Source organism: Cupressus sempervirens, chromosome 11 (assembly GCF_028749045.1).
Source record: "Cupressus sempervirens isolate cs-2001-9-10 chromosome 11, ASM2874904v1, whole genome shotgun sequence".
NCBI classification, from domain to species: Eukaryota; Viridiplantae; Streptophyta; class Pinopsida; order Cupressales; family Cupressaceae; genus Cupressus; species Cupressus sempervirens.
Genome location: NC_143128.1, coordinates 787292481 through 787312226, shown reverse-complemented (window position 1 = coordinate 787312226; position 19746 = coordinate 787292481). Strand labels below are relative to the sequence as shown.

General features: G+C 40.1%; 1 protein-coding gene across 4 annotated transcripts in view; it reads right to left on the bottom strand.

The window, feature by feature from the left end:
• Positions 1-19746, bottom strand: part of SDIR1 (RING/U-box superfamily protein) — a 67478-nt gene that overhangs the window by 23381 nt on the left and 24351 nt on the right. For all 4 annotated transcript variants that reach the window (XM_089811770.1, XM_089811771.1, XM_089811773.1 and 1 more), the window contains 7 exons: positions 3309-3380; positions 3120-3197; positions 2857-2914; positions 2690-2742; positions 2232-2460; positions 1717-1852; positions 1460-1520 (listed from right to left, as the gene is read on the bottom strand). In XM_089811770.1, the coding sequence (XP_089667896.1) occupies positions 1460-1520; positions 1717-1852; positions 2232-2460; positions 2690-2742; positions 2857-2914; positions 3120-3197 (615 nt within the window). In that variant the 5' untranslated portion in view covers positions 3309-3380. The remainder of the gene's footprint in view (positions 1-1459; positions 1521-1716; positions 1853-2231; positions 2461-2689; positions 2743-2856; positions 2915-3119; positions 3198-3308; positions 3381-19746) is intronic.

Here is a 19746-nt window from a genome sequence, read left to right as displayed (position 1 = left end):
TATGTAGCCATCAGTAACTTCGACAGAGTAGAGCAGAAGTTAGTCTTTAAGTTGTAGCTTCCAATGGGGTTTTGAAAAAACACTGTTTGGAGAGAAGTTGAAAGAGATGGTGGTAAGAAGTTATATGACCACTCAATTAAATATAAAGCTTCTTTGGACTAAAATAAGTTTATGATGAATCAACTATCAAAGCATAGATATATTAGAAAATAACTGAAGTATTCATGATTAAACTCCAAAGTATACAAATCTTCAAGTGGAACTATAGTTACCAGGTTCCAATATTAGTTTATTTGGGGAAGCAAAAGATTTCAGAATTCCAGAATTTTCAAAATATACAAAAAAACTCAAATAAGAATTTAAAATTCATATAGGAATCAAAAAATCCAAACCAGATCAGACGAATCTGACTGGTCCAAATAATCCAGATCTGGATGGATCCGGTAGCTATGAGTGGCACTGAGATGTTCAAATTTTAGATAGTAGGTCCAAATTTTCAAGTTCCTACTAACAGTGGGTGATTCTATTATATCTAGAGATAAAGGTGAAAATGTCAAATAAATAAGAATGGAGATATATCTATCATTCTCTATAAATTCATCATCATACATGCAAAGTTTGCCAGCATGTCAAGTCAATAATAGTAAAAACACTAAGTCCGTCCTAGTTTCTCCCTTCTGTGAGATCTAAAAACCCCTTCCCCAAACTAGTGCAGACATGTAACCTTTCCAAATCCTTGCAGAACCTCACCCTGAGTAGAACCACACTCTCCAATTGTGCAACATGAATCCCTACTTGTCCACTATGCTCTTCGATGTGTTTGTCAAGATTTTAATTGCAACATGCCTTAAAGCCCCATTTGGTGTCCTTGGAAAGCACAGAACCTCCTCATATTATAATTTTTAGGAATCAGAATACCTTCTGGAATTGTAGGCCCCCACTCTAAAGGATTATATCCAACAACAATATGTTTTCTTGCTTGGGAGTGTTTGTAAAGCCAATAATGGGAACTTTACAATTCAACTCACTGCACCACAACCAAGTTTATTGGAACGAATAGTTGTTATGTATGTGAGTCCAATAATACAAAATTAGAAAAGAACTAATTACAAGGTTGCTTTTATTGGAATGAATAGGTGTTATGCATGTGAGTCCAATAATACAAAATTAGAAAAGAACTAATTGTTTTTTACATATACATATCATGTATGCTCACTAGTTTACCATATACCAAAATTGTGACTGATGCCGAGAATTCCAATATAAACCTGCCTTCTCAAAAAATGAACCTATTCACTTGTTTGTGAACTGGAAATATATGGAATTCATTGGCAGTATTTGAAATGTACGTGTCATGTAAAGAGAAAACAAACAAACATGATCTGTTTTTGTTCAAACATAAAAATTTGTGTATAATGTTTACTATGGTACCCACATATAGTGTAAGCAGAGACTTTACCATTCCCATCTCCTTTGATATGGTGCAGGCTGGATTTTGTCGTTGTGAAGATGTGCCTTCTCTGGAAACAAGATCAAATTCTTAATATTTTAAAAATCAAGGGAACAATGTACAGAAAACCAATGCCAAATGCCAGACCACATTCTAAGAGAAACATATATTGATTATTTTGCTATATAAACTTTTATAATAAGCATCAAATCCATAATCTCATAATAATGAATTTAAATAAAGTAAGTTGTAGCCTTGAAACTTACCCATGCTGATCACCAACAGGAGACTGGTGAGACTGAGCTTTGTATTTATGAACTGGCAATGTATTTATCTCCACATCACTCATTGAATGAACTCCAGGTGGATTGTCCGAGTCCAGTGCTCTTAATGCATCATAATCTTTAAAAAATGTAAAAAGTCAAGCGGCTGTTTGCTCTTACAATAAAATTGATTTAAGTGGTTTTTTGTTCTCACATGCATTTCATTTCTACCAGGAGTAATGAATTGCAGTATCTAGTTTCTGTGTTGCCATTTCCATCATCCTCTGATAGAGGTCAAAAGCTACATTATGAAATATGCTGTGTTTCATAATGTCATATTTACTTTTAAAAATGCATAAATAGCCAATCAAAAGTTTCAGAGGAACAAAAGTGGTCAAAAACCAAGAAAAATTATTCTATCGAATATACTAGGAACTGCCTAAACATTCTAATTATTGAACCTTAGGTGATACGAGAGAATTAAAATTTTACAATTGGATGTGATAATGCAGACATACCTAGGTCATCGAATTCCCGATCAAGCAGTGCAAGCTGAAGACGAAGACCTTGCAGCCGGCCTCTTGTTGCAAAAGCTATGGAAGGTGGCATGCGTAATCGCAATTCAGTATGACCTACTAAACCTCCAACTGCTGCAGCATGAGCCCGTGCCTGCGCTTGGAGCTGCTGACACATTGCATACATACGAAGGCTGGTTGCCATCAAAAACACCCCAAGGCCTAGCCACAACTGCACAGAATACAATTGGAAATTGAAGGTATTGTATACAGTTATGTGCATTACCCTTGCAACTTGAACAATAGGCTACAATGAAATAAGGATTCTAGGTATCCCGGTCTACGTTTTGGACAATTCCATCATGTCTAAAGAAACATAATATGCAACAATAAATTGCCATAAACAGATTTATGAATTGAAAAAGGCCATAAAATCAAGCGTCTTGGTGCATAAGGCATACCAGAAAATTTGGTGACATTTGATGGGAATTTAAGATCATGAATAAGAAAAGCACTGCAACAGCATAATTAAGCAGTTTCAGACATGTAAACAAAATAAATTTTGCACTAACAGAAAACAATTACAATTAGAATCAAATGCAAAACATGATGCAACCCCCAAAAATACCCGTGGCCAGAAATGCCATAGGATTAGCATTTATTGAACGCCCACCATTATGTATTCTCTGGAAAAGAATAAACAGAAACACATTTTGTAGTTAGAAATAAATAGCAAAGACAAGAAATTAAATAAATTTCAGAATTTCAACCAAATGTAGTCTTGCTGCAGTTCCAGATACTTTAAGTGAAAGTATAATTCTCTCCAAGTTAACATGTATCAAAGTACTGGAGCTACCAGTATAAAGAAATACAATTTATTTTGAAACATACCACAGTGCGCCTCTCTGGAATAAAACCAGGAAATCCACTTTCTATGTCCCCTCGAGAACCTCGGAACACAAAGCTCATCTTTACAGGAAGTGACACAAAATTTTATATTTGAAAGTCAATATAAAGCTAAAATCCAAACTATTTCTGACAGACTTGAGGCTAATTTTAAGTAACCGGCAATTTCCTTACCTTGTAGGAGAGAAATATCAATGGAAAGAACTTCAAGAATTCAAAAAAGTCTTCAAAGGTTTCTGTACTTCTCTGCATAAATGATTGAGGAACATAAAAATTAGAACATGCAGCTGCCAGGGACTGAGGAGGAAGGAAACTTTACTTGCAAAGATAGAACTAATCAAAATAAGGCAGACATTCTCTTCAAGAATATATAAATTGCAAAGCATTGCCCTTGATGCCTGTAAGATTGCCCTCAATAAGGCCGACTCCCAAATAGTGAAAATATGTAAATAAGATGAACAACCAAAAGAAGGACCACAGTTAATTTGGCAAGCTTTAATATTTTTTATAATGAAATATTAAATGATTGACCTGCCAATGACATGAAAATATTATTTAGTCCCTCTGTGCTGAGTTGCCAAAAGAAAAAGAATGAGACACATGAAGTCAAAAAAATTGAAGGTTACCCTGATTTCTAAACGCATCCTAGTTTCAACATTAAAGCATCTACCATCCTAGTTAGTACAAACTACAATATTGTTACAAGTATACCGATACTTGGGTACATAAGAACAATTTCAGGCTTCACTGGAAAGTAGAAACCATTTTCAAGTGACTACAACTGACAAAACACACAAAACAATAATGAAGACTACTGTATACAGTTGCCAAGCCACCGTCGTCATCTGAGAAATTCTGATGTGTCTTAAGTTCTTAGAGTCATATAAATATTCTGTTGTTCATAAGCGGATAAAGTAGTAGTTCCTACTTATGCCTTAATTATATCCTGGTAAGGTCCACACAAATAGTAATAGAAATAGTGTACTACAGAAGATAGATCTCATGCAACACAAGATGTTTGTGGGCCAAGCCCTTGATGTAGGTTAACACCATGCAATACTCCTTATGAGAGAAGCCACTACAAACTATCTGCAAGAGATCCAAATACAATATCATACTTCACACACAACTTATAAGGATAATGAACTCTCTTATGAGGACCCTGTAATAATACAATGGAAGGGTAATCCTAATACTGGCCTACTGTTACGTAAGCTATTCACATGAGCCAATATAACAAAAGAGATGTGTGCTACATGTGTAGATTGTTCCTATGGTGCCAGGATGGTTCTAAACTCTCTTATAATGATAATAAACTCTCTTATAATGATGATTGACATGATAATATTATTTAGTCCCTCTGTGCTGAATTCCTAGAAGAAAAAGAATGAGACACATGAATCACAAAATTTAAATGTTACTCTGATTTCCAAACTCATTCTAGTTTCAACATTGAAGAATCCACTATCCTAGTTGTCAGTACAAACTACAATATTGTTATAACTATACCAATGCTTGGGGACATAAGAACAATTTCAGGCTACACTGGAAAGTAGAAACCATTTTCAAGTGACTGCAACTGACAAAGCACACAAAACGACAATGAAGACTAATGTATACAATCACCAAGCCACTGTCATCATCTCAGAATTTTAGATGTGTCTTAAGTTCTTAAAGCCGTATAGATATTCTGTTGGTCATAAGTGGATAAAAGTAATAGTTCCTACTTATGCCTTAAAATAATATCCTAGTAGGGTCAAGAAAACTAATAATATAAATAGTATAATACAGAAGATAGATCTCATGCAACATAAGGAATGTTTATGGGCCAAGCCCTTGAGTATTATCTCTTGGATCTCTTGCATGACAATATACTTTAATAAAGAAGATATTGTGTCCAATACAAAAAATAAGATAGTTTATTATCATTAAAAGATGTGTGTGAAGTATGATATTGTATTTCGATCTCTTGCAAATAGTTTGTATTGGCTTCTCTCATATGGAGTATTGCATGGTGTTACCCTACTTCAAGACGTTTACCGTACAGGGTAAACGGATGTTTATCGCATTAAGAGATTAAGATGTAACACAGAACAAGACTTAATTCATATAAGAAGATATGTAATTCCAATTACAATCATGATTCATAAATCCATTCTAACGATGTACATATACTTTCCGAAGGGCTGACTCAACTGTCACGCAACCTTTTGAATACTAACTCAACCCGTTGGCTGTAATATAGTTTTTACCAACAACATCATCCCCCCCAAAAGAAAAGTTGTCTCCGGACGACAAAATAGAGACATCTTAAATTACTAAGGACAACAAAACTCAAAATAAACTAAGAAGTAGAGGGTTGAGCCCCTGGTACAACTGGTGTGGGTGTGGTGGACATCCTCTGTGCACGGAGCTCATTCTACCCGCAACTCGTGCACCTACTGCAACCGAGCATCCGAATTCAGTTTAGCCTGCATCTGTAGTTCTAGTGCCCTCTTCATCATATCGGCTATCTTTTGGAGCTCTATCTCCTTTGTATCTGACTCTTTCTTCGCATCCCCCAACTAAGATACAACTGTTTCCTTCTCAGCAATGGGTGTTTCCCGCTCCTCCCAAGCTGCCTGTTGGGTGGCCAAACTCATTTCCATTGTGGCTAGTCTGTAGCTATCTCCTTCCGAGCCCTTACTACTGATACGTTATCTACCTCACTCCTGCGCAGAGCATTGTACACCACCCGATACACCTGTACTATCCCTCGAGTGAGTTGCTCAATTCTACTCTCCACCACAGGTTCCTAAGTATTTCACTCCTGTCGCATCTCTAGGGTCTCTATGTTCAGTCATCCTCTCGCCTCGAAACATAGAAAGAAGGTTGTTGGACAACCCACCCGCATAAATGCCAAGGCCTGCTCTAACTCTCATACCACCAACTCCAAGGCGCATCTCTGTGCTATGACTACTACTCATCTACCTCGAGTCAATACATTTGCTAAGTATGTCTCGATATCCTCCTCTATAGCTTTCGAGAGGTCAAATGGCGTGGTGTGCTCTTTGGACATTGCTATCTCTGCGGCTTCCAACATCCTCTAAGTCGTGCTCCCTATCGGAGGTGGGGGTGGTCGTGGCTCCACTACAACGGTAGGATGACTCTCTGTTGGGGTTGGAGGATCTATCACCTCAGGTACTTCTCTCATGAGTGAGATAGTGACAAGTGTCGGCACTACCAGTCTGATGTTGAATCTCGTACCCAAATACCCACTCAACTCTTGCTCACTTAAGTCCTCGGTTGCAGCATCCTCACTGGTGGTCAACAATGCATCGTCTATCGTCACCACTGCATCAGATCCCACTACCTTTAGTCTAACCTATGGTGTTGCCGAACTCTCAAGAACCTCCTGTGCAGGTACCTCCATCACTCCCTCCTGTGTTTCTACCTCATCATCAGGTATAACTGTGGTTGTATGTGTGTCAGCCCCTATCTCTGGTAGAGCTACAATTGTAGCTAGCAAAGCCTCTCGGTCAGCTGAAGGCTCAGCAAACCCTAGAGGTGTTGATGTTGGTCGAGCTGATGGTCGGGGTGTTGGTCGCGCTACTAGTCTAGCTGCTACGGTGACTGGGGTCATAACCACAGGCTGCCTAAACTATCCAAATCCCAAAATGTGAACACCTGTTGGGAATAAGTGAGAGTGAGATGTAGCTGCGAGTGACCTTGGAAATAATAGTGGTGGCACTATGATAACCTCGACGTCCTCATCATCCTCCTTGTCCTCCACCTCCTCCAAGTCGTCAGTGTGTAATGCCCTGCATGGAGATCCTTGGAACAAGTATTCAATACAAGCCAAGATAAAAAAAAATTAAACAAGTATGAATGCACATGACAACATCATACAGGGATCACAAGGATTGCAACGGAAGATTTAGTCGACAATCCCAACATCCAATGAATCTCCAAACGCCGCCACTGAACTGACACACTCAAACGAAAGACGAAAACCAAAGACAACAACAAAACACGAATCTATGATATGTCGAAGCATGGAAATACAAGCAACTAAAAAGGGTACTCAAATCATCAAATTGCATTCTCCGAAAAACAATGGCGATGCCCCCTGTTTTTCGCACGAGAAAACACAAGGTACAAGTTTGCGCAAGGAAGTGCACCAAGCTACGTGAGAAACTACCCTCTCACGCAAAGGAATGCCTTGCCCAGCCACCAAACCCCCAGAACTGGTGTCAAGGCTCGTGCGAGGAAATACCAAGAGCCACGCGAGCAAGTGCAATGAACCTCGCGAAGAAGCGCCAAGTCTCCGCTGTAGAGTGTACAATCTTTCGCAGGAGAGTAAAATCTCACACAAGGATTCACAACAACAACCAAGGAAGACACAAGAAGAGAAGATAGGGAAAACAATTCCTCCACACCGGGGAGTACCGGATCCACACATCAAGGCATAGATACTCAAACACCATAACTGTAAGATGGAAAATTACCCTCTCCCGCAAAGGAATGCCTTTCCCAACCACCAAACCCCCAGAACTGGTGCCAAGGCTCACGTAAGGAAGTGCAATGAACCTTGCGAGGAAATGCCAAGTCTCGCACCGTAGAGTGTACAATCTCGCGTAAGGATTCGCAACATCAACCAAGGAAGACACAAGAAGAGAAGATAGGGAAAACAATTCCTCCACGCCGAGTACCGGATCTACACATCGAGGCATATACACTCAAATGCCATAATTGTAAGACAAAAAATGCATCTAACCATCTAAACATAGCAGTAAAGGAAAAGTACTTAAAGCAACATCGCAATGTACTGAAATAACAAACAAAGTGCACGGTTCCTCCCAACCATAATAGCATCATGAGACCTCAAAGGCCCTAGCCATCCCCTGCGCGTAATATCCCAAACTGCCATCAAGATAATCGAAGTTGTCTTATAAGGACATCACTACTAAAGCATAATAACATCATAAGAACAGGACATACTAAATCAAAAAACAATAGATACTCCAACTAAGCATATCACGTCATCTAAACATATGCTAAACATCATAATCACAGGAAACCTAACATCTTACACCATTAAGCAACAGATACTCCAACTAAGAAAATCACATCATCTAATCATATCCTAAACAGCATAATATAGGAATGCGTCAAATAAACTAGCATCATCTAAAACATGATATCCAAGTATTACAATAAAAGCATTAATCACAAGGAAACATACTCCGAACAAAACAAAATACCAAGTGAACATCAAGCACCAATCACACTGGAATAATAGACAATCTCTATACACCAGTCCCCAACAGTGGTGAAGGTAGCTATGCTTCCCAACCACGTGGAATGCATAGCTCCACTCTTGTCATGCTGATGGAGATAATGATCTAACCACAAACACACATAAAGCACAACATCCATGGCTAACACTCGCGCCAGAAAGTAATGATGACTGAAACCAAGATCATGAGACAATGCAAGTACAACAGGTCCTAGTCAGACACTCAATGGGCTATTATGTAGGGGCTGACATCATGGAGAGTCGCTTGGCATTGAAAAGCCCAAGCTCGGATCATGCGATTCAACTCCTCAACGGAAGGCTCTCGCGCATACATTTTACTATCTTAAGTTTTATTACCACCTAGTGTTTTATTTAGTTATCACTTGATTAACAACTTCCCCTGCCAACCCTTTGGGCACAATGATCACCAAGCTGCGAGATAGAAGCCCCCTCCATATGCTACTCTACCCTACCCATACTCATCCACCGATGAGTGCCCGTAGGCATGCATATTCCCAACCCAACCCCAAATAATCATGACTGTCGGAAGTACCATGGAAGATCGAGCCTCCCAAGTCATCAAACAAATGCATGCACATGTGCTCGTGTGTGGCGCACCACCATCACGAAGATCATAACACAAGGACTGGATGAGAACACAAGCAAAATATCACTCAACCGAAAACAACTCAAGAGGACGGATTCTACACAAATCCAAAAAACAATAAAACCATGCTCAACCGGCCTCAATCCGAGAGTATAGATTCTATATGAATCACAATGATGCAACAAGACCAAACATCATGAACTCACTCAACCGGCCTTAATCCGAGAGTATGAATTTTGCACAATTCTCAATGATGTAACAAGACCAAACATCATGAACTCACTCAACCCGCCTCAATCCGGGAGTATTGATTCTACACGAATCCTAGTGTCCACAAAATAACAAGGGTCCAAAAGAAACAATAACACTAAGTATAAAATCGCTCAACCAAACACAAAGTTGGGAGTATGAATGCAATACACATCCCAATGCAACATAAAAGTGCAACAATGATCTAACTGGCATCCCAACGGATGATCCAGGTTGACGACCAACATCATGCCAAGAAAACCCAAGAAAACAAAGCGGCATGCAAAATGAGGTAAAAATCCCAAAACTCAAAAACTTCAAAATTATAACCCATTTGGTCTTAGGGCAAAAAAACCACAAAAAATCCAATAAAATCTGGGTTTGGAGTCTGTATGCAAAAAAGGCCAACATAATAGTGCAAAACCTCAAACCCTCATCCTGGAAAACAAGGAAATGCTCATACCCGTCCAACCGGGTAGAGCTAGCATACAGAAATGGAGGGGAACACTAGTTCTCAGCATCCTAACAAACGGCTACCAAAAACAGAAATAGAAACAGAGCCGAAACAATAAAACGAGAAAGCCCTACTCTGCAGCCAAAAAAGCAAAATGGGAATCTGTACCATAAAAATAAAAATCTCACTGAAGTAGCTAAAAATCATGGCAATCCAAGGTCTCCCCGAGCAGGATCCAACGAGTCCAATCTCGCAACAATCTCATGCCCATGCTCCCACAAAGAACAGTACAGTAAATCCTCATGAAGAGGATTTTGGGTTTTACTCTCAAACTTTATAATTCAAAAGTGAGAAGTGAGGAATTATTTTCCTCTTTCAATACTTAAAATTTGTTAAAAGTGAATAATCAATTAGGGTGGATAACCAGCCAACCTAGTTAAACCCCGAATCAACCCAAACGAAAATACGGTATTCCAAGTAATTGGAATTCATCTATGGCAAAGCTGCCAAAAATTAAAAACAATAAAAATAAAGCTCGAAAACCCAAAATCACAGAGATTGCCTTAACAACTTTCACGACAATGTGAACCTCTAAATGCACAGACATGTTCACTGGTCTAATCACATAATGCAAAAGAGTTTGGATTTATCAAATGTGTCAACCATACAAGGACGATATAGGTAAAATATGAACAACCGAATCACTAACTCCATGTGTCACTACCAGGGATATAAATCATGCAAACTAAAATACATTATCAAGTGCAATTGCATATAATAACTTAGCCAAAGCAATAAATGCATTAAATCACCTAATTTAACCATTTATTCACTTATAATAAAATAATATATTTACATCACTCACGTTCGCATATAGCATAATGAAGCAAGAATGAAATAGATAACCATAGCATTAAATTCATCACATAACATAATCAAAGATATGTTCATATACTGGATAACCAGATATCATCATAAAACATACTATCATCTCAAAATGGCATCATCATGTAAATATGATCAACTGAACAGCATAGTAGTCTAACATCTATGATAGTGAAATCAAAGTATAACATCTGACCCTCAGGTCATCTCAAATGTAAAACATGAGTACCAAGTATCTCTCGGATCAAAATATAACAAGGTAAATATCCGCAGCACGTAACTAACGAATCCAACATGGACAATCCATTTCTAATTATTTAAGCATTTAATAATGGTTGTTTAAACAACATTAAAAGGGCACTTAAAACATGTTAAGCAAGCACAGTGATAAACATGACTAATCACTACTACAGGAACCTAGTCCAGTGTAGCAGAGTAATAGTACACAGTGCAATCTCTGCACACATCTCAGGGTAATCACAGAACAACATCATGATACCACATCAATCTTGGTAACCACTGGCACAAACCTCAGTGAACCATCTAACACATCATAATCTCGTAAATCAGCCATATGCATAATCAAAGCAACCGATACAGTAACATAAATCCAATCACCTCAAGGGCGTAGACCACTCATGGTCCCAATCATGATCACTCACCAAGCAAGATCATCAAAGTTGCATCCATCAGGATAACTTACAGAAATCAAATGGGAGAGGCACTACACAGTGTCTTTGGAGGATGTGTCGTGCCTCCCACTATTAGTGTTCCCATGCTTAAGCTCTCTACCTCCTACTGCAACCTCTTTTGTTCGATGGCCTTCTACCCTCCTAAAGTATCAAGGTGCTTCCACTACATGATCGGAGGCTCCCCTAGTTCGAGCAGACCTGACTTGATCTCCAGTCTATCATTAGGTATCAACCATACTGTGGCATCGAGAAATAGACCGATGTCGTAGTGTGGCATATAGAATGTTTTGTGATGCAATGTCATGAACTCATTCATTCGGTCAGCCAAAAGATGCCCAGTCATATACTCTACCAATCATGATGTCGTTCATCATGCTCACCTGTAGAAATGAGATCCAATGCCCTACTCAATCCAATGAGTCTACTTTTTACCAGGTTCATAAGGCAACACCAATGTCCTTCCTGTATACTGGATTTCTGCAATCCTCTTCCCTTTGAAGTATCCATTAGGGCTTCATTTTTTGCCTGAGGTCATTTACCACATACCAGTTCTACCAACTACGCCGTCACTTCTCGACTTAATTTCTTTGGCTTGTTAATTTTTCTCCCTCCTTGCACATGACCTAGTATGTTGAACACCCTTGCGAAATCTATTGCTTTAAAAGATATCACAAGGTTTTGCCCCAAATATGGAAATGAACTTGTTAACAAAAATCGGCTATAGGTTTCTAGCATGGTGCAGAGAAAAACCTCGAAGTCGCGAATGCAAAACATTGGCATCCGCAGCACCCATTCCACCTATGCCCTCCATATGCTTTCTTTCACAAAATGGTCATTCAGGGTCTCCTGCCACCACTTCCTACACTCCAACCCATTCAAACCCTCGAATGTTGCATTCTAAGGTGTGAGGTGTGTGGTTGCAACCCGCTGTACTTGTGCCCTTGCCTGTACCTCCTGCAATACGCACTCCCGATGGTAGAGCCTATACATTCCTGTTCATTGTGCTACTAGCTAAATCTTCTTCTAATTTTTTCTTCCAAGCCCTCTTACGTGCACTCTCCATGATTGTCCTTCCTTTTGTTTGCACAAAACAATTGCAGGAGCAATTGAAACAATTTCACAACTACTGTACCTAGGTCTACCAATCTTCCTCGTGAGTACACTCTTGCCTAGTGTCATACGCTCCTGCAAGTTGCTATTTCTTGGCAATCATACTACTAGTGTGTCCGTTGATTACCAACATCTAACATCTTATTGCTCCCTGTTGCGTTCCTTACCCACTATTGTCAACTGTGTCTCTCTTCTGCGATTGCCCGTACCATACAACCATACGGTATCCATGTGCTTTGTTTTCTTCTCGTCCCTTAGCCATTAGGTGCTTGCTTTATTCTATCCAATAAGCCAAATGTCCATATGCAACTTCCAACTCTCTCCCTTGTCCAAGTCGTATGGTGATGGCAGATTCTTCTGGTGACTTGCTATTTGTTGTGGTCATACGATCTCTGGTCAAAGTCATACGGTGATAATTCCAACCTGCTCTCGTACAATGGTGTATCCAAAACCATGATTTGTGGCTTTGTACTGTTCCATTGTGATAGGTCGTACGGTTTTCATTTCCACTCTCTCACGGTCATACGATGTACAATACATTAGCTTTCCCTAGTCGTACGGCACTCAAATTACTTCTTACATGGGCCATACAATAACTTTTTCCCTCCTTTTTGTCCTATCTCAAAGGCCATGTACAATGTATGGTGTAGGTGGATTGAGTAAGCTTGACCGTACTATGTGGTAGTATAATGTTTTGAACTCCTCCAACTGATAGTCGTATGGTAACATTCTCCACTGTGTGTTAGTGTCGTGCAGTCTTTATTCACAACCTATCCCAAGCCGTACAATGGTTTTATTTTCAAGGCAGTACAGTAATGATCCCTGCCTATTTCCCTCCTAAGGTCGTACGGTGCCTTTGCTCCTATGTTTCCTTACTGTGCTTTATGTTTTAATAAGTCATACGGTCCTTTTGTTGTTGTAGAGGCTGCATAGTGTCCAAACTTTATTGTCATTGTCCCTTCGCGTCGTATGGTGAGTGTACTTTATTCACCTTGTATGGTGAATCCCATTCCTTAAAGGTTCTCTTAACTTATTGTAATGTACTCTGTTCAAAAATCCTCTCATCCTTGCGTACTCTTATGTATTTATTCATATATGTATATACAAATTTTACTATTATCTACTATTTATCATTATATTTTTATTATAGTTTTATACTGCTTTTGAGTTGTTCGTCCGGGTCTCATTCTCTCCTGAGACCTTATTCCTTTCATGATATATTTTTAATTTCAACCCATTTGCTGCATTGGTCACCTCCTTCCCGTCCAACATCGATAGTTGTATGGCTCCATCGTCTCCTACTTCGCGAATCTTGAATGGCCTGACCCACTTCACCTTAAATTTGCCCAATTTGATTTCGTTGCGCCCATTATATTTTAAAACTAATTGGCCTCACTGGAACCTGTTTAGTTTCAAGTTCTTATCGTGCCATACCTTGCATCAGCATTGTGAAACTTCGGTGGCCCATTGTGCTTGTAATCGTTGTTCGTCAAGTTTATTCAAGTTGTTCAATCTTTCCCTAAGACTTTCCATATCTCCCAACTTGTTTTCGATCACTATTCGCAAACTTGGTACCATAAACTATGTCGGTACTACAGCTTCCTGACCATACATCAGCTGGAACAATGTGTCCCATGGTGACTTTATAAGAGGTACAGTATGCCCATAATGTTGATGGCAGCTTTTCCTCCCAATCCTCACCTTCAACTATGTAGATTATTGCAAACAAGATTTTGTTTGTGGTTTCCACTTGTCTGGTTGCTCTCGGATAGTACGTGCTCGATAGAGAATGATTATATTTTGAATTTCGTGGTCAATAGCCGAATGACATGATTGACAAAATGTCCCCTGTGGTCGCTTGTCATGTATCAATATCCCGTACCTTGTGATGATCTGCTTGAAGATGAATCTCGCTGCGCTCACTGCAGAGTTGTCTGGTAGGGCCTACGCCTATACCCACTTTGTAAGGTACTCTGTTGCTACAACAATGTACCTACATCTCTGGGTTTTACTCACCTTGAGGGGTCCGACAAAGTCCAACCCCAAGCGTCCAAATAGTTCTTGAACGTGTGAAGGGTTTAGGGGCATGAAATCCCTCGAGTAGCTTCCCAGCCCTCTGGCATGTACCACATGCAATAACCCACTCCCTGGCATTGTTGTGCACGATTGGCCACCATAATCTTGCTAGAAGTATCTTTCGTGTAGTTGTATCTGGACCCATATATCCTTCTGTGGGTCCTTTGTGTGCTTCCTTCAATACCTTCAATATTTCTTCCACTAGAACACGTCGTCGTAAAATTTGGTCGGGTCCCATCTTATACAACAATATGTTAATCAATTGGAACATTTGACTTCTCAGCACTAGTTTCCTCCACTCACTCGGTGGCATTTCCCTAGGAAATTGTCCCATCGAAAGATATTCCCTGATACTCGCGTACCAGGATGGTAGTACAGCAATCTGAAATAGCTGTGCGTCAGGAAAGTCATTGACTCCCTTCGTTCGTTCTCCCAATTTGATCCTGGATAGATGATCTACACTAACATGGCTTTTCCCAAGCCATACCACAATTTTAAATGTAAACTCCTACAACAGAAGTAGCCATCTACTTATCCGTCCTTGGATAATCAATTTGTTCACGAGATATAGCAAGGCTTGATGATCTACGTAGAATACGAATGGAGTCGCCAATAGGTAGTGTCTAAACTTCTACAAGGCGTACACCATTTTGAAAGCCTCCCGCTCTGTCATACTATAATTCTTTTTTGCCTTAGACAGTAGTCTACTTGCAAAGTACATTGGATGGTCCAATCCATGATCACCTATATGTGCCAACATTGCTCTGATTGCATAGTTTGATGCATCGACATGTACGTGAAACTCCTTATCCCAATTCGGATAAGCTAGGATAGGTGTTGTGGCTAATCATGTTTTGAATCCCTCAAAGGCTTATCCTATTCCATTTCCCATTTGTAGGGTTCTCCCTTGCAAGTTAGTTTGTCAAGCGGGTAAGATATTTTGGCAAAGTTCTTGATAAACCTTCAATAGTATCTTGTGTGTCCCAGGAATAATTTTATTTTAGTCACATCTTTCGAAGGTGGCATTTCTAGAATTACCCGGACTTTGTCAGGATCCATCTTTAATCTTGCTTTGCATACGTGTCCCAATAGTTTCCCCTGGGGTACCATAAATCTGCACTTCTCCAGATTCAGTGCTAGTCGCGCTCGTCTACATCTTTCCATACATTCCCTAAGTATGGTCAAATGCTTGTCCTCTGCACTGAAGACTGACCAATCGTCCAAGAATGCTTTGAAATTTCCGACAGACATTTTGTCGAAGATGTGCAGGATAATTCTTTGAAATGTTGTAGGGGCATTACACAGACTGAACGGCATTTTGTTGTAAGCATATACTCCATCTTCTACTACGAAGGTTGTTTTGAGCTTATCTTCTTCTGTGATGGATATCTGATTGTAATCGGAAAACCCATCCATGAATGAATATATTTCGTGCCCCACAACTTCTTCCAAAATATTGTCAGTGAACGGTATCAAAAACAGATCCTTAATTGTTACTGCATTCAAGCATCAAAAGTCTACACATCTTTATTTGAGTGGTATCCTTTTTCAGGGATATCACAATTGGGGATACCCACTCACTCATCTGTACCCTTAAAATAATGCCTGCTTCAAGCATCCTAATCATCTCATCTGTGACCCATGCAACATAGTTTTTGTTCATCCGATATGGTCGCTTTGATATGGGTACTGCTCCTATTAGTGGGATGCGGTGGACACACAATTCCAGTGGTACCCCTTTCAGGTCTTTATACGTCCACGGAGAAACATCCTTGTATTCCATATATATTTTAAACGTTGCTGCTTTTAGAACTGGATTCCAGTTATCTCCCACAAATATGTTCTTCGGATTAGCCTCATCCCCTAACAATACCGTCTTCACCGTAGGTTCTAGGCTTATCTTCACTAGATGTATGTGTAGGGGTTTCATCTATCTGCGCCTCTCCTCCTTTCACTTCCCTGTACTCTGTCAAAAATTCGTTATTTTCCTCTCCCTCACTTCCTTCCTCAACCCTTAATATGTGACAGCTCGGAAAGAGCTCAGAGTCATCCATTTGCCAATGGAGTAGGTCGTTCACCGAATCCAAGTCATCATCGTCAAATCCTCCTTCCAATCTTACGATTCCTTCCTCATCAGGTTTCATTCACTTCTTCTCTTCATCGTCCCCTTCTTTGCCTTCAAAGTTTGACGAAACCGCCTCTTCTCCCATCGTTTGGGTGTGTAGATCGATTGTGAACCTACGACCTCTTTTCCATTGATAGTGTTCTTTTTCCAGTCGTGCTTTACTTTCGCCTACACTAGCCAACCCCTTCTGAGGATGGCATCATACCCTTTCCTTTTCAACGGAATGACCACAAAGTCCAGTAAGAATGGTTGTGTCCCAATCGTTACGGGTTGTGCCATTAGAGTCACGAGGGGTTTGATCCCATGTTGATCGGCGTTGAGCAGCTGGAATGTAGGCAACCATAGAATAGGTTGCTCGAACTTCTTCCATATTTCTTTAGGCAATATGTTTACGCTGGACCCTATGTCTACGATGGTGTCTATGAGGGTAGTTTCGAGAATACCCATCTCAACTACTGCAAGGTGTCTTCCTGTGTTCAACGCAAGTAGCATTGGTTTTGCTGCAGTTGTTCCGCTTCCACCTTATGTGTCCTTCCCTAGCTCTACCACCTTCGGGGATGGTGTCATGTTCAAGATTGCGGTTCGTAATTAAGGCATTGCAAGAAGTTCGTTCAACTTCATGGGACCGTCAGCTTGCATTACCTGTCATAGGATAGTTTGTTTTGCCTGGTTCCTCCTTGAGGTGTCGACAATGTCCTTCGTTTTGGATTTTTCAGCCTCCATCTCTTTTTCTATTTCTGCTCACGCTTGTTGCATCCTTTTCTTTTCCTCTTCGGGATCTAGGTACGTTTTCGCTTGCGCACAAGTGATTGCTAGTGTTTCCTCATCGCATGTTTCTATGGTTAACAAGTTCACCCCGAGTTTAGGGCATTTTGAATCTTCATGGTATCCAGAACCACACCATCTGCACAATAGCCGCGGTGTTCCCTTAGTAGTACAGTCTCTAGCGAAGAGGCCCTTAGAGGTTACACGCATGACATTGTATCATTGGCCATCCACTCGGATCACCCTTTATCCGACTATGGCCCCTATTATTGTTGTTATTGTTATTGTCGCTACCACCACATCCACATCGATAATTGTTTCGGTACCCTCCTAAGGTTACTGCATCATTGTTTGTATTCGTTTTCGCTCCCGAGGTGGACACTTCTTGCGTTAGTAATACTTATTGGTGTCCCTTCGTTTTCATATTGAACAAGCATTCTTTGGTGGAATGTCCCGCAATTTGGCAAATATTGAAAAATTGGTTCTTAGGATAGGAGCCCTTTGTGTGGCCCTCCTCCTTGCAATTCGTACACCATAGTTCCCCTTCTCTCACTTGGCCATGATTCTTTTTTCATAGCATGTCCTATTGTAGTGTCGAAACCTTTTTACTTGATTCCTCATCATTGCTGCTTTCGGAAGATGAATCTTCTGAGTCCAACTATCTATCTTTCTTCTTTTTGCCCATTTTCTGTTCACTTTCAAAGTCCATTACACAGTTATATGCATCAACGTATGACAGATATCGCAAAATTGGCTCTTAGGACAGGAGCCCTTTGTGTGGGCCTCCTTGCAATTCGTACACCATAGTTCCCCTTCTCTCGCTTGGCCATAATTCTTTTTTCATGTTTTTGAACTCTTTCATCATACATAGCATGTCCTATTGTAGTGTCGGAACCTTTTTACTTGATTCCTCGTCGCTGCTACTTTCGGAAGATGAATCTTCTGAGTCTGACTATCTATCTTTCTTCTTTTTTGCCCGTTTTCTGTTCACTTTCTAAGTCCATTACACGATTTCAGCCTCCATCTCTTTTTCTATTTCTGCTCACGCTTGCTGCATACTTTTCTTTTCCTCTTCGAGATTTGGGTATGTTTTCGCTTGCGCACAAGTGATTGCCAATGTTTCCTCGTCGCATGTTTCTATGTTTAACAAGTTCACCCCGGGTTGAAGGTATTTTGAATCTTCATGGTATCCAGGACCACACCATCTGCACAATAGTTGCGGTGTTCCCTTAGTAGTACAGTCTCTAGCAAAGTGGCCCCCAAAGGTTACACACACGGCATTGTATCATTGGTCGTCCACTCAGATCATCCTGTATCCGACTACGGCCCCTATTATTGTTGTTATTGTTATTGTTGCTACCATCGCATCCACATCAATTATTGTTTCGATACCCTCCTAAGGTTGTCGCGTCATTGTTTGTATTCGTTTCCGCTCACGAGGTGGACACTTCTTGCGTTAGTAATACCTATTGGTGTCCCTTCATTTTCATATTGAACAAGCATTCTTTGATAGAATGTCCCACAATTTGGCATATATCACAAAATTGGTTCTTAAGACAAGAGCCCTTTGTGTGGCCCTCCTCCATGCAATTTGTACACCATAGTTCCCCTTCTCTCGCTTGGCCATGATTCTTTTTTCATGTTTTTGAACTCTTTCATCCTACATAGCATGTCCTATTGTAGTGTCGGAACCTTTTTACTTGATTTCTTGTTGTTGCTGCTTTTGGAAGATGAATCTTCTAAGTTCGACTCTCTATCTTTCTTCTTTTTGCCTATTTTCTATTCACTTTCTAAGTCCATTACATAGTTATATGCATCAACGTATGATGCTAGAGGTACAATTTTCATCTTTTTCCGCAATGTTGGTCGTAACCCTTCAACAAACCACCTTTACTTCAACCCGTCTACTGGTTGGCTTTCTATTTTTCCTACCAGCTCCTTCAGCCTCCTCGTGTATACGCGGACTATTTCATTCTTCCCTTGTTTGGTACTATAGATTTCCGCTACTATCTCATTATCATCCTGAAGTAGTCAAAACTCTGCTATGAATTATTTCTTGACGTACGGCCATGTAATTAACTTCTTCGCATAGATGTCTGAAAACCAATCGATCACTACACTCCACAAGATAGCTGGAAACTGTTGGACCTAGTCATCCTAATCCACTACACTATCCGCAATCCAGATTGTTTCACATGTTTTACAATGTCTAACTGGATTGGTTGTACCATCACCATTAAATTTTGGCAATTTTTTCTTTGGTCCTGACATTGTTAATTTCTTTTGTATTTGTGGTACTTGTTGCACACCCACACTGTTATGTTGTACACTCGCACAGTTCTAAGCACCCGCGCTGCACAACCACGCTACT